Below are 18662 nucleotides of genomic sequence, written 5' to 3' on the forward strand. Positions count from 1 at the left end.
GTTGTGTCAGACAGAAATAGAACGGTGGGAAGAGATGTGGCTTAAAGTTAGAGCCAGCTTTATCTGATTTGATGTTGAGTGTGAACAGGGGCTGACCTATAGCTGAAGCTGAACAGAATTATTAGAGCTCTGAAGTGTGCTGCGCAAACTTTAGATTACGGTATGGTCTCGTCGACTTTACAATATTACATACAATTGTTATGTTCTGTTTGTGCCATCTTATCACCATTCTGTCTGCTTCTTTCATCATTATTAATTCCTCACATTTCAGTGCAAGACAACGGACTAAAATGCTAAGGATTTTAGAGCTTTTTGTCACCTTAGTGACTCTTTCTGCGCTGACCACAGGGGTCTTTGGAGGATACGGGCTCAGCATGTTTGCCGCACAGGCATCTCCTCCGGATCCGTGCTATGATGAGAACGGAAACCCTCGGAGATGCATTCCAGACTTCGTCAACTCCGCATTCGGAAAGGACGTGCGCGTAACCAGCACCTGCGGCAGTCCTGCCGCCAGGTACTGCGTGGTGTCGGAGAAAGATGAGGAGAGAACGCGCGAATGCCACACCTGCGATGCGGCCGACTCCAAAAAATCGCGTCCACCGGCGTATCTCACAGACCTGAACAACCCTCACAATCTGACCTGTTGGCAGTCTGAGAATTACGCACAGTACCCGCAGAACGTCACGCTCACACTGTCACTTGGTAAAAAGTTTGAAGTGACCTATGTAAGCTTGCAGTTCTGTTCTCCTAGACCAGAGTCTATGGCCATCTACAAGTCCATGGATTATGGAAAGACCTGGATGCCATTCCAGTTTTATTCCATGCAGTGTAAGAAGATGTACAACCGCCAAAATAAAGCAGTGATTACCAAGCAGAATGAGCAGGAGGCCATCTGTACAGACTCCCACACCGACATGCACCCGCTGACCGGTGGACTCATAGCCTTCAGCACCCTGGACGGCAGACCGTCGGCGCACGACTTCGATAACTCCCCGGTGCTGCAGGACTGGGTGACGGCCACTGACATCAAGATTGTCTTCAGTCGTTTACACACGTTCGGAGACGAAAACGAGGACGACTCGGAGCTGGCACGAGATTCATACTTCTACGCCGTGTCGGACCTGCAGGTGGGAGGAAGGTGCAAGTGCAACGGACACGCGTCGAAATGCGTCAAAGACCGCGAAGGTAATCTGGTGTGCGAGTGCAAACACAACACGGCAGGACCGGAGTGCGACAGGTGCAAACCTTTCCACTATGACCGACCGTGGCAGCGCGCAACCGCCAGAGAGGCCAACGAATGCATCGGTAAGTCAACACAATAGCCTCCTTCTTTGTTGTGAAATCTCTAAATAAATGGCACACGACGAGCGCGCAAATTTGAATTTTAAATATATAAATCCATTTTATGAATATAAATTGTGATAGCATTTTCAGCGGCCAAAACTTCAATAAAAATTGTGTCCATATCAATTCCAAATTACTGTAATAATAAGGGTTATAGTCCATTTCTCAACTTAAATGTAGCCTACTTTAGTTCGACTTATTTCGAGTTGTTTTATCTTATGTTTGACTCTGACGGTTTTAAACCTGATATCATCATTCTGAACTCAAGGCAGAGAAAGCATTTAAATGTAATTACATTTGGGAAAGTGTTTCCGTCTAATAAAGCTTTTGTCTAAAGAAGGAAACGGAAAAACGTGGCGGCTTTAGCCATAGGGTGGAGGGGACCCATTAGCAGGTGCTACTCCAGATTAGATTGTTGATTAAGATGGTTTGTATTTCCAATTTTGGCACGATTGATATGGAAGGGGGCACATTAGAGAGCCAGCGAAACTCCCCAGAAAGTAGGATTTACAAGCCAGAATTAGTGTGTGTGTGTGTGTGTGTGTGTGTGTGTGTGTGTGTGTGTGTGTTTTGGGGTGGTAGTGGGATGTGTTCTAACAACAGCTCAAACCCCCTAAGCAAAACAAACAAGGAAAAGTAACAAGTTCTGACAGTGCCATGGTTAGCTCACCCAATTGGAACAAGTTGTTCTGTCTGGCCTCGGCCTTTTGCCTTTGTAAAGCCTGCACCTCGGTGTATTTTATTAAAACAAAAGCTTGTCACTTGTGGCATCCATCTAGCTGTCAGTGGGAGGCCCCGCTCTTTCACAGTCCAGCTTTCTTGTTGTGTGTTGCAGTTTCATCATACAAAAAGCAGAAGAAAAGCTCAACTGAGCCTCCAAAGGGGAAATTGGGGTAGTCTGACACCCCAGAATAAAACAGGAAGAGACAGGCGAGGGGGCAGTTGGCTGCAGTTGCTGCTAATGATCTGTCTGGATGTCTCTTGCCTGCTGAATACATTCAGCACAGTATAAAAAAAGAGGTGTGGCTATGGCAGACTAGTCCATTTTATTTTAAGGCAGTTTGTAAATGTAAGTCACATTTTCATGTCCATTCTGTTATTATTTTGTAAAAATACCTAGCATCATTTAGTTGTCCTATTTTCCCATTTACCTATAAAATTGTAAAGTCATGCTGTACAGATACAGCCAGATGTGACATAGGCTGTAAGCCAGACATTGGAGCAAAATGATCCCTGTGAAGGCCTTTGTTGCCGTATATTTTTTAACAGGTGTTCCCTGAGTGAATACCCATTTGTTGGTCACAATCTTAAAAGATAGAAAAAAAAAATGGAAGTTCCGTTTAAAAAATAAAACAAGGTAAATTACCCAGTAAAAAAAATCTTTCTTCAGAGTTTAACATATGATACATGTTATCCCTTTATTACCCAATGAATAGGAAAATAAATAACAGTCACAGTGTAAAAAGTGTTCTTTTCTACTCTCATTTGTTGAATAGAAGGCACTTTTTAAAGTATATTGTTTGTAAAAACTTTATCCATGTATTTTTAATTTAAATTCTCTTCCATAGTCTTGTAGTATTCTTCTTAGCTTCTAACAATAGCTATTTTTAAATGAAAGGAAGATGCAAGATAATGCAAATTAAGTCTTTGAGTCTAGGGGTCTGGCTGCAGGATATTTTCTATGGCTCTGGTTTTATCTGAAATGTATCCCTTAATTCAAAATCCACCTTATGTACCGGTAGCTTTATGTTTGAGCTCCGAAGTGACAAATGCTCAAGATCCCGCTGTGATGATCATGTGACTCGAAGTGACTTATACAAAAGGGATGGAAGGAGCTTCTTTTTAAAAAAAAAGATTAAAAAACAACCCTAACCCTAAACATTTTATAGATTCAAAGCTTTATTATCATACCCATATATACACTAGGTTCGTCCTGTCTGCATTTTTTGATGGAAGTTATAGAAAGCAAAATAATAGGCACTTTTTTCTTATAACGCAGTAAAAACAATCATGTTTGCTTGCTTTTTATTTACAATTTCACAGGAACACAAAAACACCTTTTAAAATAATAAATAAAAGCAGCAGTACAATCACTCCTGGAGGAAATGTGCAAAGTGCAGCTGGTCAGCAATGAGAGCACAAAGTATATTCTTATAGTCCACGTGTCACAGAATTGGCCCAGGTCATTCATCAGTCTATAAAAACCAAACTCCTCTCTCAGTCAGCTCCGGACATTGCAGTGCCACACTGAGGCAGCTTCGCAAACACTTTTGCCTTCTATTTTATTCCTCCTCGAAACATAGATCATCCATCTTGGCTTCACCGTAGATAAACTTCAGGAGTTGCCACTTATTCTGATGACTTTTGTTGTACCCCACTCAATAAATAAAGTTTTAACAGAAAATGTTTTGCTAAAACCATTAAAAATACCTGTTAAAACATTTCTTTTTTTAAAAAACACCGTGAGTCTCTCATACACATGGAAAACTGTGTCTCAGAGGCAGTTAAATGGGCACTGGTTCAACACAGCAGGAGTCATCTTAAAGATAAAAGCGTTTGAGGAAACGGCTTCATGTAAGGTCCTCCACTGGAGGTCGCCAGTCCTTTTTCTTAGGGGTGGTTTGTACAGCATGGACGGGCACCATCTCTTCCAAGCCCATCAGTCCACACACTGGCACCTGTTTAGTGCCTTTACACAGTTCCTGAACAGGGTCTTCTTGTCCACTGCGTGCAGAATGAACGTTTTTGGTGCCCTGAGGAGAGTACCATCCAGATCCCCAAAATGGGCAACCAACCTGATCTCTGAAAAGGTATCGCCATGGTCTGGTTCGGTCCCCCTGCCATAGTCCGTGAGAAGGCTCCTGTCCTCCCGCCGAGCCCATTCCACCAAAGTTGCAGCACTCTTTCAGCTATCCGGAGAGAGCGGATACCTAACAGAGAGCCCATGGCCTCTGAGCCTGTTAGTTCTGTCCATGCAGCGGTCATTATGTGCCTGAGAACCACGGCCCGGGCCTGGCAAAGCGCTGCCATCAGTCCAGGTGTGGCTTCGATGGAGACATCCCATTTAATTGGCAAGTTTAAAGTCAATTAAAAACTGAGCATCATCCAGCCCCAGGTTGCTCACCCATCTGAGGACACAACTGTCCACATCTCTCCACATTAGATCTGGGGGACCTGTTAAAAACCTCTGAACAAACTGAATTCTAATGGCGGTCCTGCTGGCCAGGTGGATGAGACCCTGCCCTCCCTCCTCTCTAGGCAGGTACAGCACCCCTGCTGGAACCAATGCAGGCCATTCCAGAAGAAATTTAGAACTCTTGTCTGAATTTGAGCCAATATCCCTTCCTCCAGGCAAGTAAGCCAGTGCCACAGCACAGAGGCAACCAGGTTATTGTGGACAAGAGTTCTACCTCTCTACGACAGAGGGGGAGAAGTCATTTCCACTTTTGAATTTTGCGTTCTATTTTCTCTATTGTGTCATTCCAATTTCTTTTGACTATTGTCTCATCTCCAATAAAAACACAAAGGTATTTTAGCCATAGCCTCATAGCTTCTCTCAGCCTGTTGGCCAAAACCTTGGACAGAATCTTGTAATCCAGACACAGGGTGCCAATTTTTGATTTCGTGCAAGTTACCCTTCTTGGCCAGAAGAGTAATGACTGCCCTCCTGTAGAACAATGGCAAGGACCCTGAGACTAGGCTTTCATTGCATATGTCTAGCATGTCATGAGCCACAATGTCCCAAAAGGCTCTGCAAAATGGTCCAGCCTTGCATGCTCTGCTGAGCAGCATGGAGCTCACCCAGCTGTAGTAGCCGGTCTAGCCGTGAGTTGGTCTCTGCAGAGACCCGAGGCAGTTCCCCACAAAACTCTTCCAACAGTGCCTCATTCTCCCCATACTCATTAGAGTAGAGGGACGAAAAGAACTCTAAGAGTTCCTGCCCTGTGGCAGAAAACAGTGAACAGATTACCTTATTTTGTTCATGCTTCTCCAGCCCAAATCAGAAGCTAGAGGGAGAGTCCATCTCCGTGATGTTCTAAATCTAGCACCAGAGCAGCGCACCCTGTACTTTGCCATCAAGCAGGTTGACTAAGGCCATTTTTTTGGACTGCTGAAAAGGGAGATCTATCTCAGTTTTGCCACGGTCCCACCACTGTCTAAGACATGTAAAATCTGACCTCCTATGCTTAAAAACAGACCAGAAATAGCGTAAAACCTTTCTAAATCCATTATCCAGTGCTAAAGATGAAATAAATGCTAGTACTTATTAACATTGATAATAATTTCACCTAAAACCAAAGAATGATCTGTAAAACCAACTGAATAATTCCACAGCCCCATAAAAACACTGAAGTGATGTTCAAAGCAATAAAACTGTTCAAGTCTGGCTGAGGAGATCCCATCTTCTGTCAGGCTGAGAAGAGGAAGCCCACTCCATCATGTAGGGGGCTATGGGGGGTGTTTTGTTACCTGCGCTTCCCACTCTTTCTCCCAGTTGCCTCCTCACTGCCTCCATCACTGTGGACCTCTTGTAGAAACAGAACATAATATGCTTCCTTGGTGCTGTGTCAAACATTAGTGCCCATTTCCTTACTTCTCTCGTTTACATTTAATGTCCTCACTCTAAAAACATCCATGATGAGGGAACAGTTAAAACCAGAGCCAGTAAAACAAAAGACAGGAGACAAATTGACTGGTATCATCATTAGATGTTGAGCTGTTTTCTCACTTTAAACATTTGTTTCTTTAATCTAAAAATCTGGTCAGTGACACCAGGCAATGCCCTGTGTGTAACAACGTGTCTCACCGACTGATAAAAATGCCTTTGGTCTGCTTAAGAAACAATTTGTATGTTTTTGCAGGGTACAGTTTATTTTCCTGTCAGACATTTGTGTGTGACACCTCACTATAGTCAGACACGTAGGATTCACAGTCCCTGGTGTCCACAGCAGCAACTGCATCCTCCAGCTGCCCAACTCTACTCTCTTGCTCCACCTCTTCATAGGAGCAGGCCACCACTCGGACACCCCAACACCACCCTCAACTGGTTCACCTGTCATCACAGCCCTCTCCCAGCTTGCCTGTCACTACACTTGTGTCACCCAGCTCACCTGTTGTCGTACCTAGTTCACCTGTCCGACCCATCACCTCTCCCGCTTCACGTCACCTTGCCTGTCTCACCCAAATCACCTGTTTCACCCTAAGACCTCACTAGTCCTGCCCAGTTCACCTGTTTCACCCAACATCTCACTTATCTCACCTGTTACACCCATACACCCCTCGCCTGTCGCGCCCACCTCAACAGTCTTACAAATCTCATCTATCTCACCTGTCACCTCCACTACCATCTCCACATTCTCACTCACCCCATTCTGTTTTCCCTCCACCTGTGACTCCATCTCCGCTCTGTCCGGACCAGCGGGGCCTCCCTCCACAACGAACCACCAACGCCTCGCAGTTGGAATGAGCCGCGGGACATTAGGGGCCACCGCACACGCGGCCGGGCCCGGGCGGCTAGGATAAGCCCTGGCTAAATGTCCCTCTTCACCACAGTTGAAACACTTTAAAGCAGAGGAGGTGACGACTAAATTATAAGCAAAATCATCCACATGGACGATGAAACAATAATTAAACTCACTTCTTAAAAGAAGAAGAAGAAATAATTTATGTGACTCCACACCACAAGCTCAGTGTCACAGTGGGTTACTGGCTCTGCATGTTGTCGCATCCTTTGTCATTAAACCACCATGCTGTAAGGATTGATAGTATACAAAGGGTTGTTATATTGTTTCACACATAACAGGAAGGAAAAGCTGATGTGCTAATAATCTGCTAATATATCCACCACCCTTTTTAAAATAGAGCTCAGCTGTCAATCATGATGAGTTTGACAACATAGTTTAACACCATCAATCCATCTCTCTGCATTCCCTCTTTTGATACATCACTTAATTCCATCCTTGTCTTTGTAGCCTGCTAGGCACCTTCACCCTGACCCTTCTTCTTTCGTATCCATTATCCTTCATCTATCAAACTCTATCAATCTAGGCTCTGCAATTTTGCATCAAAACATTTGTTTGCGTCAAAACATTTAAGTCACTATTTCTTATAGGCCAATCGGCTGTTAATAATTAGATGTACAGTGATCCCTCGTTTATCGCGGGAGTTGCGTTCCAAAAATAACACGCGAAAAGTGAAATCCGTGAAGTAGTCAGCTTCATTTTTTTTATTATTTTACAATGCAATACTGAACTATAGAATGAAACCAAAAATCAAAACCTGTTTTAGAGCGCAAAATTTGTTTAAAACAATAATTTTAATATAGTAATACAAGGTTGGAAACATTGTCACTCGCGTATTTCACAGTCCCAGCTGTGCCTCTTCGTCCTTACTCCGCTCCGCTGGAGCGTCTGTTTCTACTGAAGGCGCAGGAGTCTTTCTCTGAGAGAAGAACATTGTTATGGGTAGTTGTTGGCGCTCTTTCTTTTTCTGAGCAAGAAGATTTTTATAAACGGATATGCCACCTTCGATTATATTTGAGAACTGCAATGAACGACTCGCAAACAAAATCCGTGAAGCAGCGAAGCCGTGAAAGATGAAACGCGATATAGCGAGGGATCACTGTATAGCATTTATTTACATAATTTATAAATAACAACAATATATGAACAACAACAATAATAATTTATTTGCATAATTTTTGTCAATAAATCAATCAATCAGAAAATACATTTGAATGGAACCCCTAGAGAATAGCGTACAGAGATCAAATACATTTTGTTTGCTCTGTCAATATTAGTTGACCCTAATCCTTAATGACAACCAAGTAGCCTTGCTCAGTGAGACTAAAGCAGTTTCTGTTTTGAATATCAAAAAAGCTTTTTAGTGTAAAAAAACAAATAAAAACAGATATATAAAAATAAATTTTGTAGTTTTATTACTTTAGATGTAAGCAGGAAAACTACAAATTTCTGTCAGGCTTTAATATTATATAGACACTATACAAATACTTTTAGTGGGCAAATATCAGGGCAAATATCCAAGATATTTTAATATTTCTTCTGCACCTTGTAATGAAAAAGATAAGAAAACTGAAAATCCTGAAAAATGAAAACAAAACAATCGATCATACCCAGGGGAGAAGTTCACATTTATTTCATGGCCTCTTCCAAGCCAGCATTTGGAGTTCCAATATGTAACTCTCACCTCTGTAGGATTTATGGAATTACGTCTGGCGTATAAAAAGACCCATTAGCTAATGTCCTTAGAGCTTCCAAATCATTTCTATGTATAATGTCCGAGAAATCGCTCAACAAAAATCTGTCAAAGCTATTACGAGGCCATGACTGAAGGTCAGAACAAACTTTAATCTTGAACAACATTCACCTCTATTTTGAAAGAGAAAGTCACGCAGACACAAAGTGTTGTCTGAGTGCCAATTGTTCACTAGATGCCTTTACCGTCACTGGGCCAAGGTGAAACAGGTGCATTATGCAAGTGGCTCTATTATTTAAGGCATCTAATCTGCCTAGATGAAGCACGATTCTGGGGGGGTGATGGGCGCAGCTTCAGGACCACCTAGTGAGTATGCGGTTGAGCCCCTTTGAGGCTCTGAAGAGGGCCAAGCTGGGAAAGATTAATGCACCAAGCAGTGAAGTGAAGCAATGTGCTACTCAGTCCCCCCGCTGTGTTGCCACCCGTAGGGCAGCCCAGTGTCAGTGCTGTTGTATTCATAGCACACTTCCTCCAAAAAAAGCATTAGTATTTAGGAATTCTGTAGTGACAGCTTAAGCTCTTTTTGCTGATATCACCCTTCCTGCTGTGCTGTGACATGGGTCTTTTCACTGGAATAAAACAAATACAGTGGGACCTCTACCTACGAATGTCTCTACATGCGAAATTTTCAGGTTACGAAGCGTCTCAACGGGAAAATATTTCCTCTTGTTACGAAAGAAAAGTCAAAAATACGCTACCGCTGCTACTCGCAGCTCGCGGAGTTCAGCGAACACAAACTTGCTTGTAGCTGCTCTGCCATTGGCTATCGCCTAGAATCTTCCTGCCATCCCATTGGCTAGGAGCGTTTCTACTTACGTAATTTTCAGGTTATGAAACAACTTCTGGAACAAATTAATTTCATAAGTAGAGGTCCCACTGTATATCTATAGTTGTAAAATTAAAATTATTAGACTGTGTGTATATAAGGGACAATTGACTTCACTTTAACTTTTTTTTTTCATTTTGCTTCTTTGGAGACTAGATATTGCAATTAATATTTATTTTTTTTATCTAATTAGAGCAACCAAATATAAAATAAACACCAAAGCTAATCATCAAAAATCACAGGATGTCAGAAATATGTGGAACACTGCAGTGGATGGTGAAAACTCACCTATTATCGGTTAAATTTGCTGACAAAATGTTGCAATTAAGTAGATTTTTTAAATTATGCCAGGGTCTATTTCCCCTCAGTGAAAGAACACAGCATCTGTTTCCATAACTTTCTCCTTCCTTGAGAAGATCTAATCAATCAAATGTATAGCAGGCAGCTCAGCAGAAAGTTTCTCCCTTCTTCCTGGGGCTGGGTTGACAGGAACAATGGCATCCTATACATTTAGGTAATACTTTTGTGTTAAAGTTGTGAAGAAAAAACCTAACCATATAGTTTACACGTCGATTAGCCATGTACTTTGATTGGCATTGATATTTATATGAAGGCCTTTTCGTTGAAAAATGGTGTTAGACAGGCTCCTACAGCATTACTGGTGTGAGACCAGACACTGCACCTGAACCACCTTCAGTTTTTGATGAGTAGAAAACAACAGCATGCTGGTCTTCCTAAATGTTCTCTACTATAATCAATGTAATGGGTCAGCTAACAAAAACATGCCGATCATTGCAAAAATTAAATTTACAGGAGCCATATGAGGATACTGAGGTGGACTGTACAACCCCCACAATAACCTGACACACTATTTGCTTCACAGGCTGCCGCAAGCAATCCAGTCTAAGGTGAGAAGAAAGTGAAAGAATTATAATCATTATTATCTACACTTTAAATTTTCAGATGATGATGCTCCAGTGTCACAGTGGCTTAGTTTTAAAGAGGCACTAGCAAATGGCAGGAACTCCAGCAACATTTTGACCCTAAACAATCGAGTTTGGTGACCCAGCAGTGACGGTAGCACATCAAAAGAATGACCATGTATATATTAATAATGCAACAGTATAATAACATCTAAAGCACACTGGCTTGGTGTCTGAAAGCAGGTTATTAGTTTATCAGTAAGTTATAGTCCACTTGACCCTACTCGCTAAACAGGTAGCAGAAGGGATTTGTGAATGATTGAGTGAATTTACAGTGCCACATAAACCTGTGGTGGTTCATTTTTATGACTTTAAACTCCCAAGTCCGATAATTAACATCCTCATCATCATGATCATCATCAACAACAACACCTTTCTGTAATTTTAAAGTTTGACAAATTATTGATATTTAAAAAATATATTCCACCTGAACAGAGGGTGGGCCTGGGAGTCTTTAATGGGCATTTTGTTCACATATGTTTTTCTGGCGACCGTATTTTCACGACTATAAGGTGCACCTAAAAGACTGAGATTCTCTTAAAATTCGATGGTGTGCCTTATAATATGGTGCGCCTTGTGTGTGCCTTATAATATGGTGCGCCTTGTGTGTGGACTGAGCCCGCGGATTACCTGGAGAGGGCGGCCATCTTCCGCACCTACTGCTGCGACAAGATAACCGCGCCCAGCCACACTATGACTTTTAACATCCCTTTGACCCACCAAGTGGAGAAAAAGGGACCAGCACGGTGGCGATACGCACAAAGGGGCAAAGTCGTTGTTCACCGTGTTTCTCGGCTGCCACGGAAACGGACAGAGTGCTGGATGACGGAAGGCGAACACTCCTTCACAAAGACTATGAGGCAACGGCGGGCAAGTTACGCCACCATATGCAGGTAGATTGTAGACGCATGGGCTATGATACCGTCTTCATGTATTGGAAGAGCTTTCACAAAATCAACACTGAACCGGAACCGGTCGGTGAGTCTGATTCAGATGATTAAGAAGAGGAATTCAGGATGTTGGACATTGAAATAGTGCAGCTGTTTAATTCAGATACAGCAGATGAAAACTTTGATGGTTTTGTGGCGGAAGAATGAATATTTTGTTCAATAAATGTGTCGAAACTCACTGTTTTACTTCCCTTGTCATTTTTTACTGTATGTTTTAGCATGCGCCTAATAATACAGTGCGCCTTATGTATGTTTTAAATACAGAAATAGCACCAGTAACTGAGACTGCGCCTTTTAATACAGTGCGCCTTATGGTCGTGAAAATACGGTAATCTGGTCTCATCAGTAGTCAACATGTGTCTACATGTGTAGATTGGATATGCTAAATTCTGGATATCAGCATGAATGAGGTGTGTGGCCTGATGTGGTGGGGACTGGTCAAAGGTGCATCTTACCCAGTGATAGTCATGTGCGTGCATGCGTGTGTGCCCATGTGCATATGTGTGAGAGAGTGGTATGTGTGAGAGAGTGATCTATAGCTCTCTCTATTGCTCTCTCTATTGATTGCTAGAGAGAGTGGTAGAGCGTAACTTGGTGATATTCTAAAGGCTCTATGTTCTCCTGAAGGTTTGGACTGACATTTGGTACATATCAACCCTCAAAATGAAGGAAAGGAAACAGTGGTACTATTAATTCTACCTTTCTTCATATTTGAAGAAATGTTTTTTCTGCGTAGACCACAAGCAAAATCAATATGGTGAAACATTTCAAGTCAGTCAATACTGATAAATGCTCTTTTTTAAAAACAGTCAAAAAAAAAGAACCCAGCCTCAACCGAGGGTCTTTTTTAATCTATGTACACCCACAACAAGCACTTTCTTTGCTATGCATGACAGATGCCACTTGAACCTAAATAGAATATAGCAGCATATCTCAGAGTGGGCACTTGAAAGCAAACTGCAAAAATGGCAAAGATACCTTTTTTTCCCGACTGGCAGGTGTGAACTCCATGTACTGTATGCATGATGTGGTCATGCATCCTGTCTTTTAGTAGTAGTGAAAATCTTGAGTCATAATTTTGTATTGGAAATGTTTCATCCTTTTTATCCATTTGTCACATTTTTTTGGGGGGGGGGAGGGCACAAAAACGACCTAAAAGATGCACATATTACATTCACATCTTTGATATATTATATTCACATCTCTAACTGGCTAACTTTACATTAAATCTGCGACAGTGAGAAGCTGAGCTCGGAAAAAGGAAAAAAACAATGGTTAGTCCATGTTTAGAAAACCTCCAACCAACCATCTCTTACAACATGTGCCATGTGCTGTAAGAGCCTTTAAGAGCTTCTTGTTAAGTCTTTTTATATCATCACCTCAGTTTGTCAGAGGTGGACAGCACTGTGTGGGCTGGCAGAGTTAGCAATGTGTGGCTGAGGCAACACAGTGTGTTATGTAAGGACCCGTAGAGAGATAACATTTAATTGTCCCAAGGCACAGACAGACTAACAATAAAAGTACATTTTTATGTTAACAGACCATTAAGGTTGAAATTAATACCTGGACTTCACAAAATCTGTCTATACAGAGATTACTGTTAAATCTCCAATCACTTTTGATGAACTAAAGACAAATAAATTGTGTGTGTGTGTGTGTGTGAGAGAGAGGTAGAGCGAGAGAGACAGCGTGAGCTGTGAACTTTATTAGCATTTGATGACGTGACTATCTCTGTACCATAAACGACTTAATGCATATACATGTGTCCAGTAAGTAGGCTTAAAGTAGGCTTTGCGCGCATGCGTGTGTGTGCCAGAGATTGTGGGGTGCAGGGGAGAATGGTCTATTCATTCATGCGGTTATGTACATGTTTTCAAGACTATCAAAGGCTGAAACATTGGGCCAGTCCACGATAGGGTTCCCATACTGTACTTACAAAATCATGCTTACAAAGAAATTTTGTCTGTGAGGAAACTTCCTTATCTACCAATACCCTAATTAGGATCACAATTGTTTTTAATCCAAGGTAGTTTTCTCTGTCAACTGGACTGGTTTCTTCTCTTTGATGATGTTTTGCCTTCTATCCAGAAGGCTTCTTCAGTTCTGAACTCGCTGGGGAGAGAGCTTGAAAATATAGCCACTGTGGACCATTGGCATGTTAATGATCTGAGTGGTCACCTGAGAGTCATTGGCAGGGTCGTTGGTCGGGTCATTCACCTATTTTCTGTTGAGGTGTCTCCCCTTTGTCTGCTGGATCACATGGTGGTGAGTCACTGGGTCTCCTGAAATGGTGTGAACGTTTGTTTTGCTGTTGGAAGGAGTGGAGGACTGCATTGTACGTAGGTGATAGGAAGTGCCTCAGGCCACCACCTCTGTTTAAGTATGGTTTTTCCAATTTGACATGGATAGCTTCCTTGACACCCCTTTCAAACCAGCGGTCTTCTCTGGCCAGTATCCGTACCTGGCTGTCCTCGAAGGAGTGCCCACTCTCCTTTAAGTGTAAGTGGACTGCTGAATCCTGATCTGAAGAGGTGGCACGTCTGTGTTGTGCCATTCTTCTGTGGAGAGGTTGTTTGGTTTCCCCAATGTACAGTTCCTTGCATTCCTCCTGGCACTGTACAGCATAAACAACATTACTTTGTTTGGTGTCTTGTCCTTCGGGTGTACTAACCTCTGTCTGAGAGTGTTGCTGGGTTTGAACTGAACCGGTATGTCATGTTTCTGGAGGATCCTAAACTTCTCAGAGACTCCGGACAGATAGGGGATCGAAATGCTGTGGCGTTTGTTTCTCTCCTCCTTTTTGCTGGGTTCTCGCTTTCTTGAGGTTTTGGTGAATGACTACAAGATGTTTTTAACGTAAATGTAGAATTTCTTCCTCTCCCTCTACTTTTTTCTACCTAGCGTGCCACTGTAACTTGCATGCCCGACGTTGTCGTTTCAACATGGAGCTCTACAAACTGTCAGGGCGGAGAAGTGGTGGCGTCTGTCTGAACTGTCGACACAACACAGCAGGACGTCACTGCCATTACTGCAAGGAGGGTTACTACAGAGACATGAGCAAGCCCATCTCTCACCGTAGAGCCTGCAAAGGTGACACCTGGTACTAAACTGCAATAGTCTAAACTATTCAAACAAACCACACCCACATGTTTCACTGTACTGCTATGTTCCAAAGGCCCAACACATCATCACACTGCATATTTTATTAACTATGTTTTTGGATTATGCTGTGATTTTCACTGGTTCAAATGAAAACAACTTTCTAATAAATAAAAAACTACACTGTCAACAGGTGTAAATTCTTGAAAAGAGATGAGAATAAGACTCATAAAGTTTCTGGTACACAGAATTCAGCCTCAAATTCAATAACCAAATCAACAGAGATTGATTGAGACTGGGTGAAGGCCCAAAGAATACAGAGAAAGTGCATGTGTTGCAACTCCAAATACATTAAGGAACACAAATGAAAGCACAAAAGCAAATGGTCTCAAAATCAAACCTGGCTGTGTAGTAGTATACCCTAAAAATCTGTGTTTTCTGATGTTTATGGCATTTGTGGAATAACACTGATATGCCTGGTTAAAGTTATTATAAATTAATTTTATGTTTTAAATGGTAATTTTTACTGTTTCAATGTTTGTCCAGTGCTATACTGGTTAGCACTGCTGCCTCACAGCATGTTCGAGGGTTAGATCCCCAGGTACAACAGCACGTTCTGTGTTGAGTTCATCTGCTCTTTCTGTGTCTGTGTGGTGTGGCCCCATTTTCTCCAGTTCCCCCCCTCCATCAGCATACGGTTTAGGTTAGCCCACAGGTCATCGTTGAAGATAAGAATGAATCTTCTTAACGGACCCACCTATATAAAAAAAGTTATTATTATTATTAGTAGTTGTAGTAGTAATAGTAGTACTATCCCACCAGGCTCCATCCAAATGAAAATTAATTATAGCTTTAAAAGCATTAGACCACTTTTAAATTGAGTGATGTCAATAAGTGCCAAAGTGGTAATCAGTGAATTACATGATGATATTATTGATTATACACCTTGTGTGAATTTTTCTTAGCACAGCTTTTAGTCAATTGGGTGATCAATAGTTGGTTTATTTCTTATAGTCACTAATGCGAGAACAACCACATTGGATCATTGTTTGACAAGCATACATTATTGGTCCCTGACATCCCCCACTATATGGCCTGTATGGTATATAACAACAGATTCACACATGCAAGGAAATTCTTCATCAGGGTTTCCAACAGATTTCAGCATTTGTGAAGTGAGTTGCACCTGCTCCATAGTTATTTGAAAGCCAACATTTTGTGTGTCTGTTTAATAGCGTGTGACTGCCATCCAGTTGGAGCGGCAGGAAAGACATGTAACCAAACAACAGGTCAATGTCCCTGCAAGGATGGCGTGTCTGGACTCACCTGTAACCGCTGTGCGAAAGGCTTTCAGCAGAGCCGATCTCCCATTGCCCCCTGCATCAGTAAGTTTACTGACTATTTTAATGCATATTGAAATCTACTGCACCTGCAGAAAGCATTTACAGTTTATGATTATACTTCATTTATGCTGAATTCCAACAAAATAAACAATGCCTATTTTACTCATCTTGCATAATATTGTGTATGTTACCCTAACTGGGAATTTGGCATGGATAAGCAGACCATCAGAGTTCACCTTCTACCCACCACTATAGTCGATACCTTATATTTCTGCCTACATTAGCTATGTGCTATGAAAGGATAGATAGACAGATAGACAGACAGACAGACAGACAGACAGACAGACAGACAGACAGACAGACAGACAGACAGACAGACAGACAGACAGACAGACAGACAGACAGACAGATATCGGGGATGGAATTCACATAACACTACCGTATTTTCACAACCATAAGGCGCGCCGTATTATAGGGCGCACCTTCAATTAACAGCCTATTTTAGAAATATTTTCATACACAGGACGCACCGTGTTATAAGGCGCATAGCATAGAAACTGCGTAGTGCCTGTGGTTTCATGACGCGTTCACTAGATCGAGCTGCGCTAAAAGGAATGTCAATAAAACAGCCAGATAAGTCAGTCAAACTTTATTAATAGAATACAAACCGGCGTTCTCACAACTCTATTCACTCCCAAAACGAATAAACAGCTGTTTCATTATTTTTCCTGAGTGACGTAGTGTTTTCGCGTAACACAGTTCGTTTAATAACAGCGAGTTATAACAGGCAGTGCAACATTTTTATCACAAGTGGATAGTGGAGTTTAATAAATCTTCGATTTAGTGCAACATTTTTATCACGTAGTACCGTTGCGGTAAATCAAACGTTAGTGCAAACACAATATACGGTAACTCGAACTCTCGAAGTAGTGCAAAGCGATAGCAATAGCAATATAACAATAGCAATATAACAACGTTGTTCAAACGGTAATGTCCATATTCACAGTATGACCAGCCTTGTTAAGTTGTAAACACACAAAAGAAACACGTAAAGATCACTTTATCAGTTCATTCCTCTTCCAGGAATCCCTCGAATTCTTCTTCTTCGGTGTCCGAATTTAACAGTTGTGCGAATACGGCGTCCAACATGGCCGGCTCCGTCTCGTCAAAGTCGTCATCAGGGTCGGTGTCGCTGGTGTTGTCTGGCATTTCAGTGACAATCCCTGCCTTCCTGAAAGCTCCGACCACGGTCGATGCCCAGGCATTTACGATCCACTGGCAGATAGTGACGTATGACGCTCGGCGCCGTCTCCCCGTCTTGGTGAACGTGTGTTCGCCGTTCGTCATCCACCGCTCCCACGCAGTTCGCAGTCTAGCTTCGAATGCCCCGTTGACACCAATATCTAGCGGCTGGAGTTCCTTTGTTAATCCACTTCTTGCTTTGTTTCCTCGGAAGCTCCGTTGAGTCTTCTTTACCTGGCGCAGGTCGTCTTGTTGCTTCCTCCACTTCCGCACCATTGATTCGTTCACGTTAAATCCTCTTGCCGCTGCTCTATTTCCGTGTTCAACTGCGTGACTGATAGCCTTCAGTTTGAACTCTGCGTCAAAAGCGCGTCTCTTGCAAGGAGCCATTTTGGGGTCTTTACAGACAGAAATGGTTTGGGACTGAATTTACTGCTGTTACCTCGGCCACGCCTACTGACTACGGTAGCCGCGATTAACCAATATTACCGTAATCCATACAAAAGGCGCTCCGGGTTAAAAGGCGCACTGTAGATTTTTTAGAAAATTCTAGGCTTTTAGGTGTGCCTTATAGTCGTGAAAATACGGTAACTGCTGTACATCCCAGGGGTTCTGAAGTCTAGCATCAATATAGTTTGTCAAATATATAATTTTTTAGGGGGCTGGTGTGTTATTTTGCTAGATTATTGAGAAGCAAGACTACCTGGCAAAAAGCCTTTTGAATATGACTTTTCCTACATCATATTTAGCTGGTTAATGGTTTTCAGGTCTTAGAAAAAACAAAGATTGATCCCAAACAACACTCCTAGAATCAATGTCTCCCATGCTTGATTGAGTGATTGATGACAGGATTAGACCCAAATCTATTCTAGTTTCTATGTTCATCAGTGCAGTAGCTGTGTAGCCAGTGTTTTACTACAGCTATACACAGTTCAATGATGCAGTAGAGGTTTATTCATAATAATGAAGTAACAGCTGTAAAAAGCTGTCTCTCTTGGTGCCTCCAAAAGTCTATGACTTGCTATCCAAAACAGAAACAGACAAGCATAAATGGAGGGAAGAAATAAGACTAAAGTGAAAAGGATAACTGTTCTTACAATTTAGAACAAAACGATAACTTTAAAACACACACAGCATGTTGATGATCACTTACCTGAGCTTCATGTTTTGGGTGTGCATGCCTTTATGATCACATGCCTTTATGATGGATTCAGGTCATCTGCTGGTCAGAGACCATGACTATTTCCCAATGTTGTCTGAAGCTGGAACAAATAGCTGGATGAGACATGCATCAATACCTCTCACATGTCTTCAGTGGACTTAACTGTGGAGGAGAGTTTAATGGAGTTGTCAGGTGATGTAAACATTAAAGACCTCCAATGAGCCAGACATTGCAGGACTGTGATAACAGACATGCACACCCACCAGATTAAGCTCAGGTAAGTGGTCATCAACAAATTTGGAAGGTGTGCTGGAAATTTGGAAGGTTTGCTGGTAGCAGGAGAAGGTGTGTGTGTGTGTGTGTGTGTGTGTGTGTGTGTGTGTGGTGTGTGTGTGTGTGTGTGTGCGCGCGTTTGTTTTAATTAAGTACAGGTATCAA

At 42.1% G+C, this 18662-nt stretch overlaps 1 protein-coding gene across 3 annotated transcripts in view; it reads left to right on the forward strand.

The window, feature by feature from the left end:
* ntn1b (netrin 1b) overlaps positions 1–18662 on the forward strand; it is a 41895-nt gene continuing 23233 nt past the window's right edge. For all 3 annotated transcript variants that reach the window (XM_057014363.1, XM_057014361.1, XM_057014360.1), the window contains exons 1-4: positions 1–160; positions 272–1305; positions 14280–14468; positions 15713–15862. In XM_057014363.1, coding sequence (XP_056870343.1) covers positions 291–1305; positions 14280–14468; positions 15713–15862 — 1354 coding nt within the window. In that variant the 5' untranslated portion in view covers positions 1–160; positions 272–290. The remainder of the gene's footprint in view (positions 161–271; positions 1306–14279; positions 14469–15712; positions 15863–18662) is intronic.

Source organism: Takifugu flavidus, chromosome 18 (genome assembly GCF_003711565.1).
Source record: "Takifugu flavidus isolate HTHZ2018 chromosome 18, ASM371156v2, whole genome shotgun sequence".
Classification (NCBI taxonomy): Eukaryota; Metazoa; Chordata; class Actinopteri; order Tetraodontiformes; family Tetraodontidae; genus Takifugu; species Takifugu flavidus.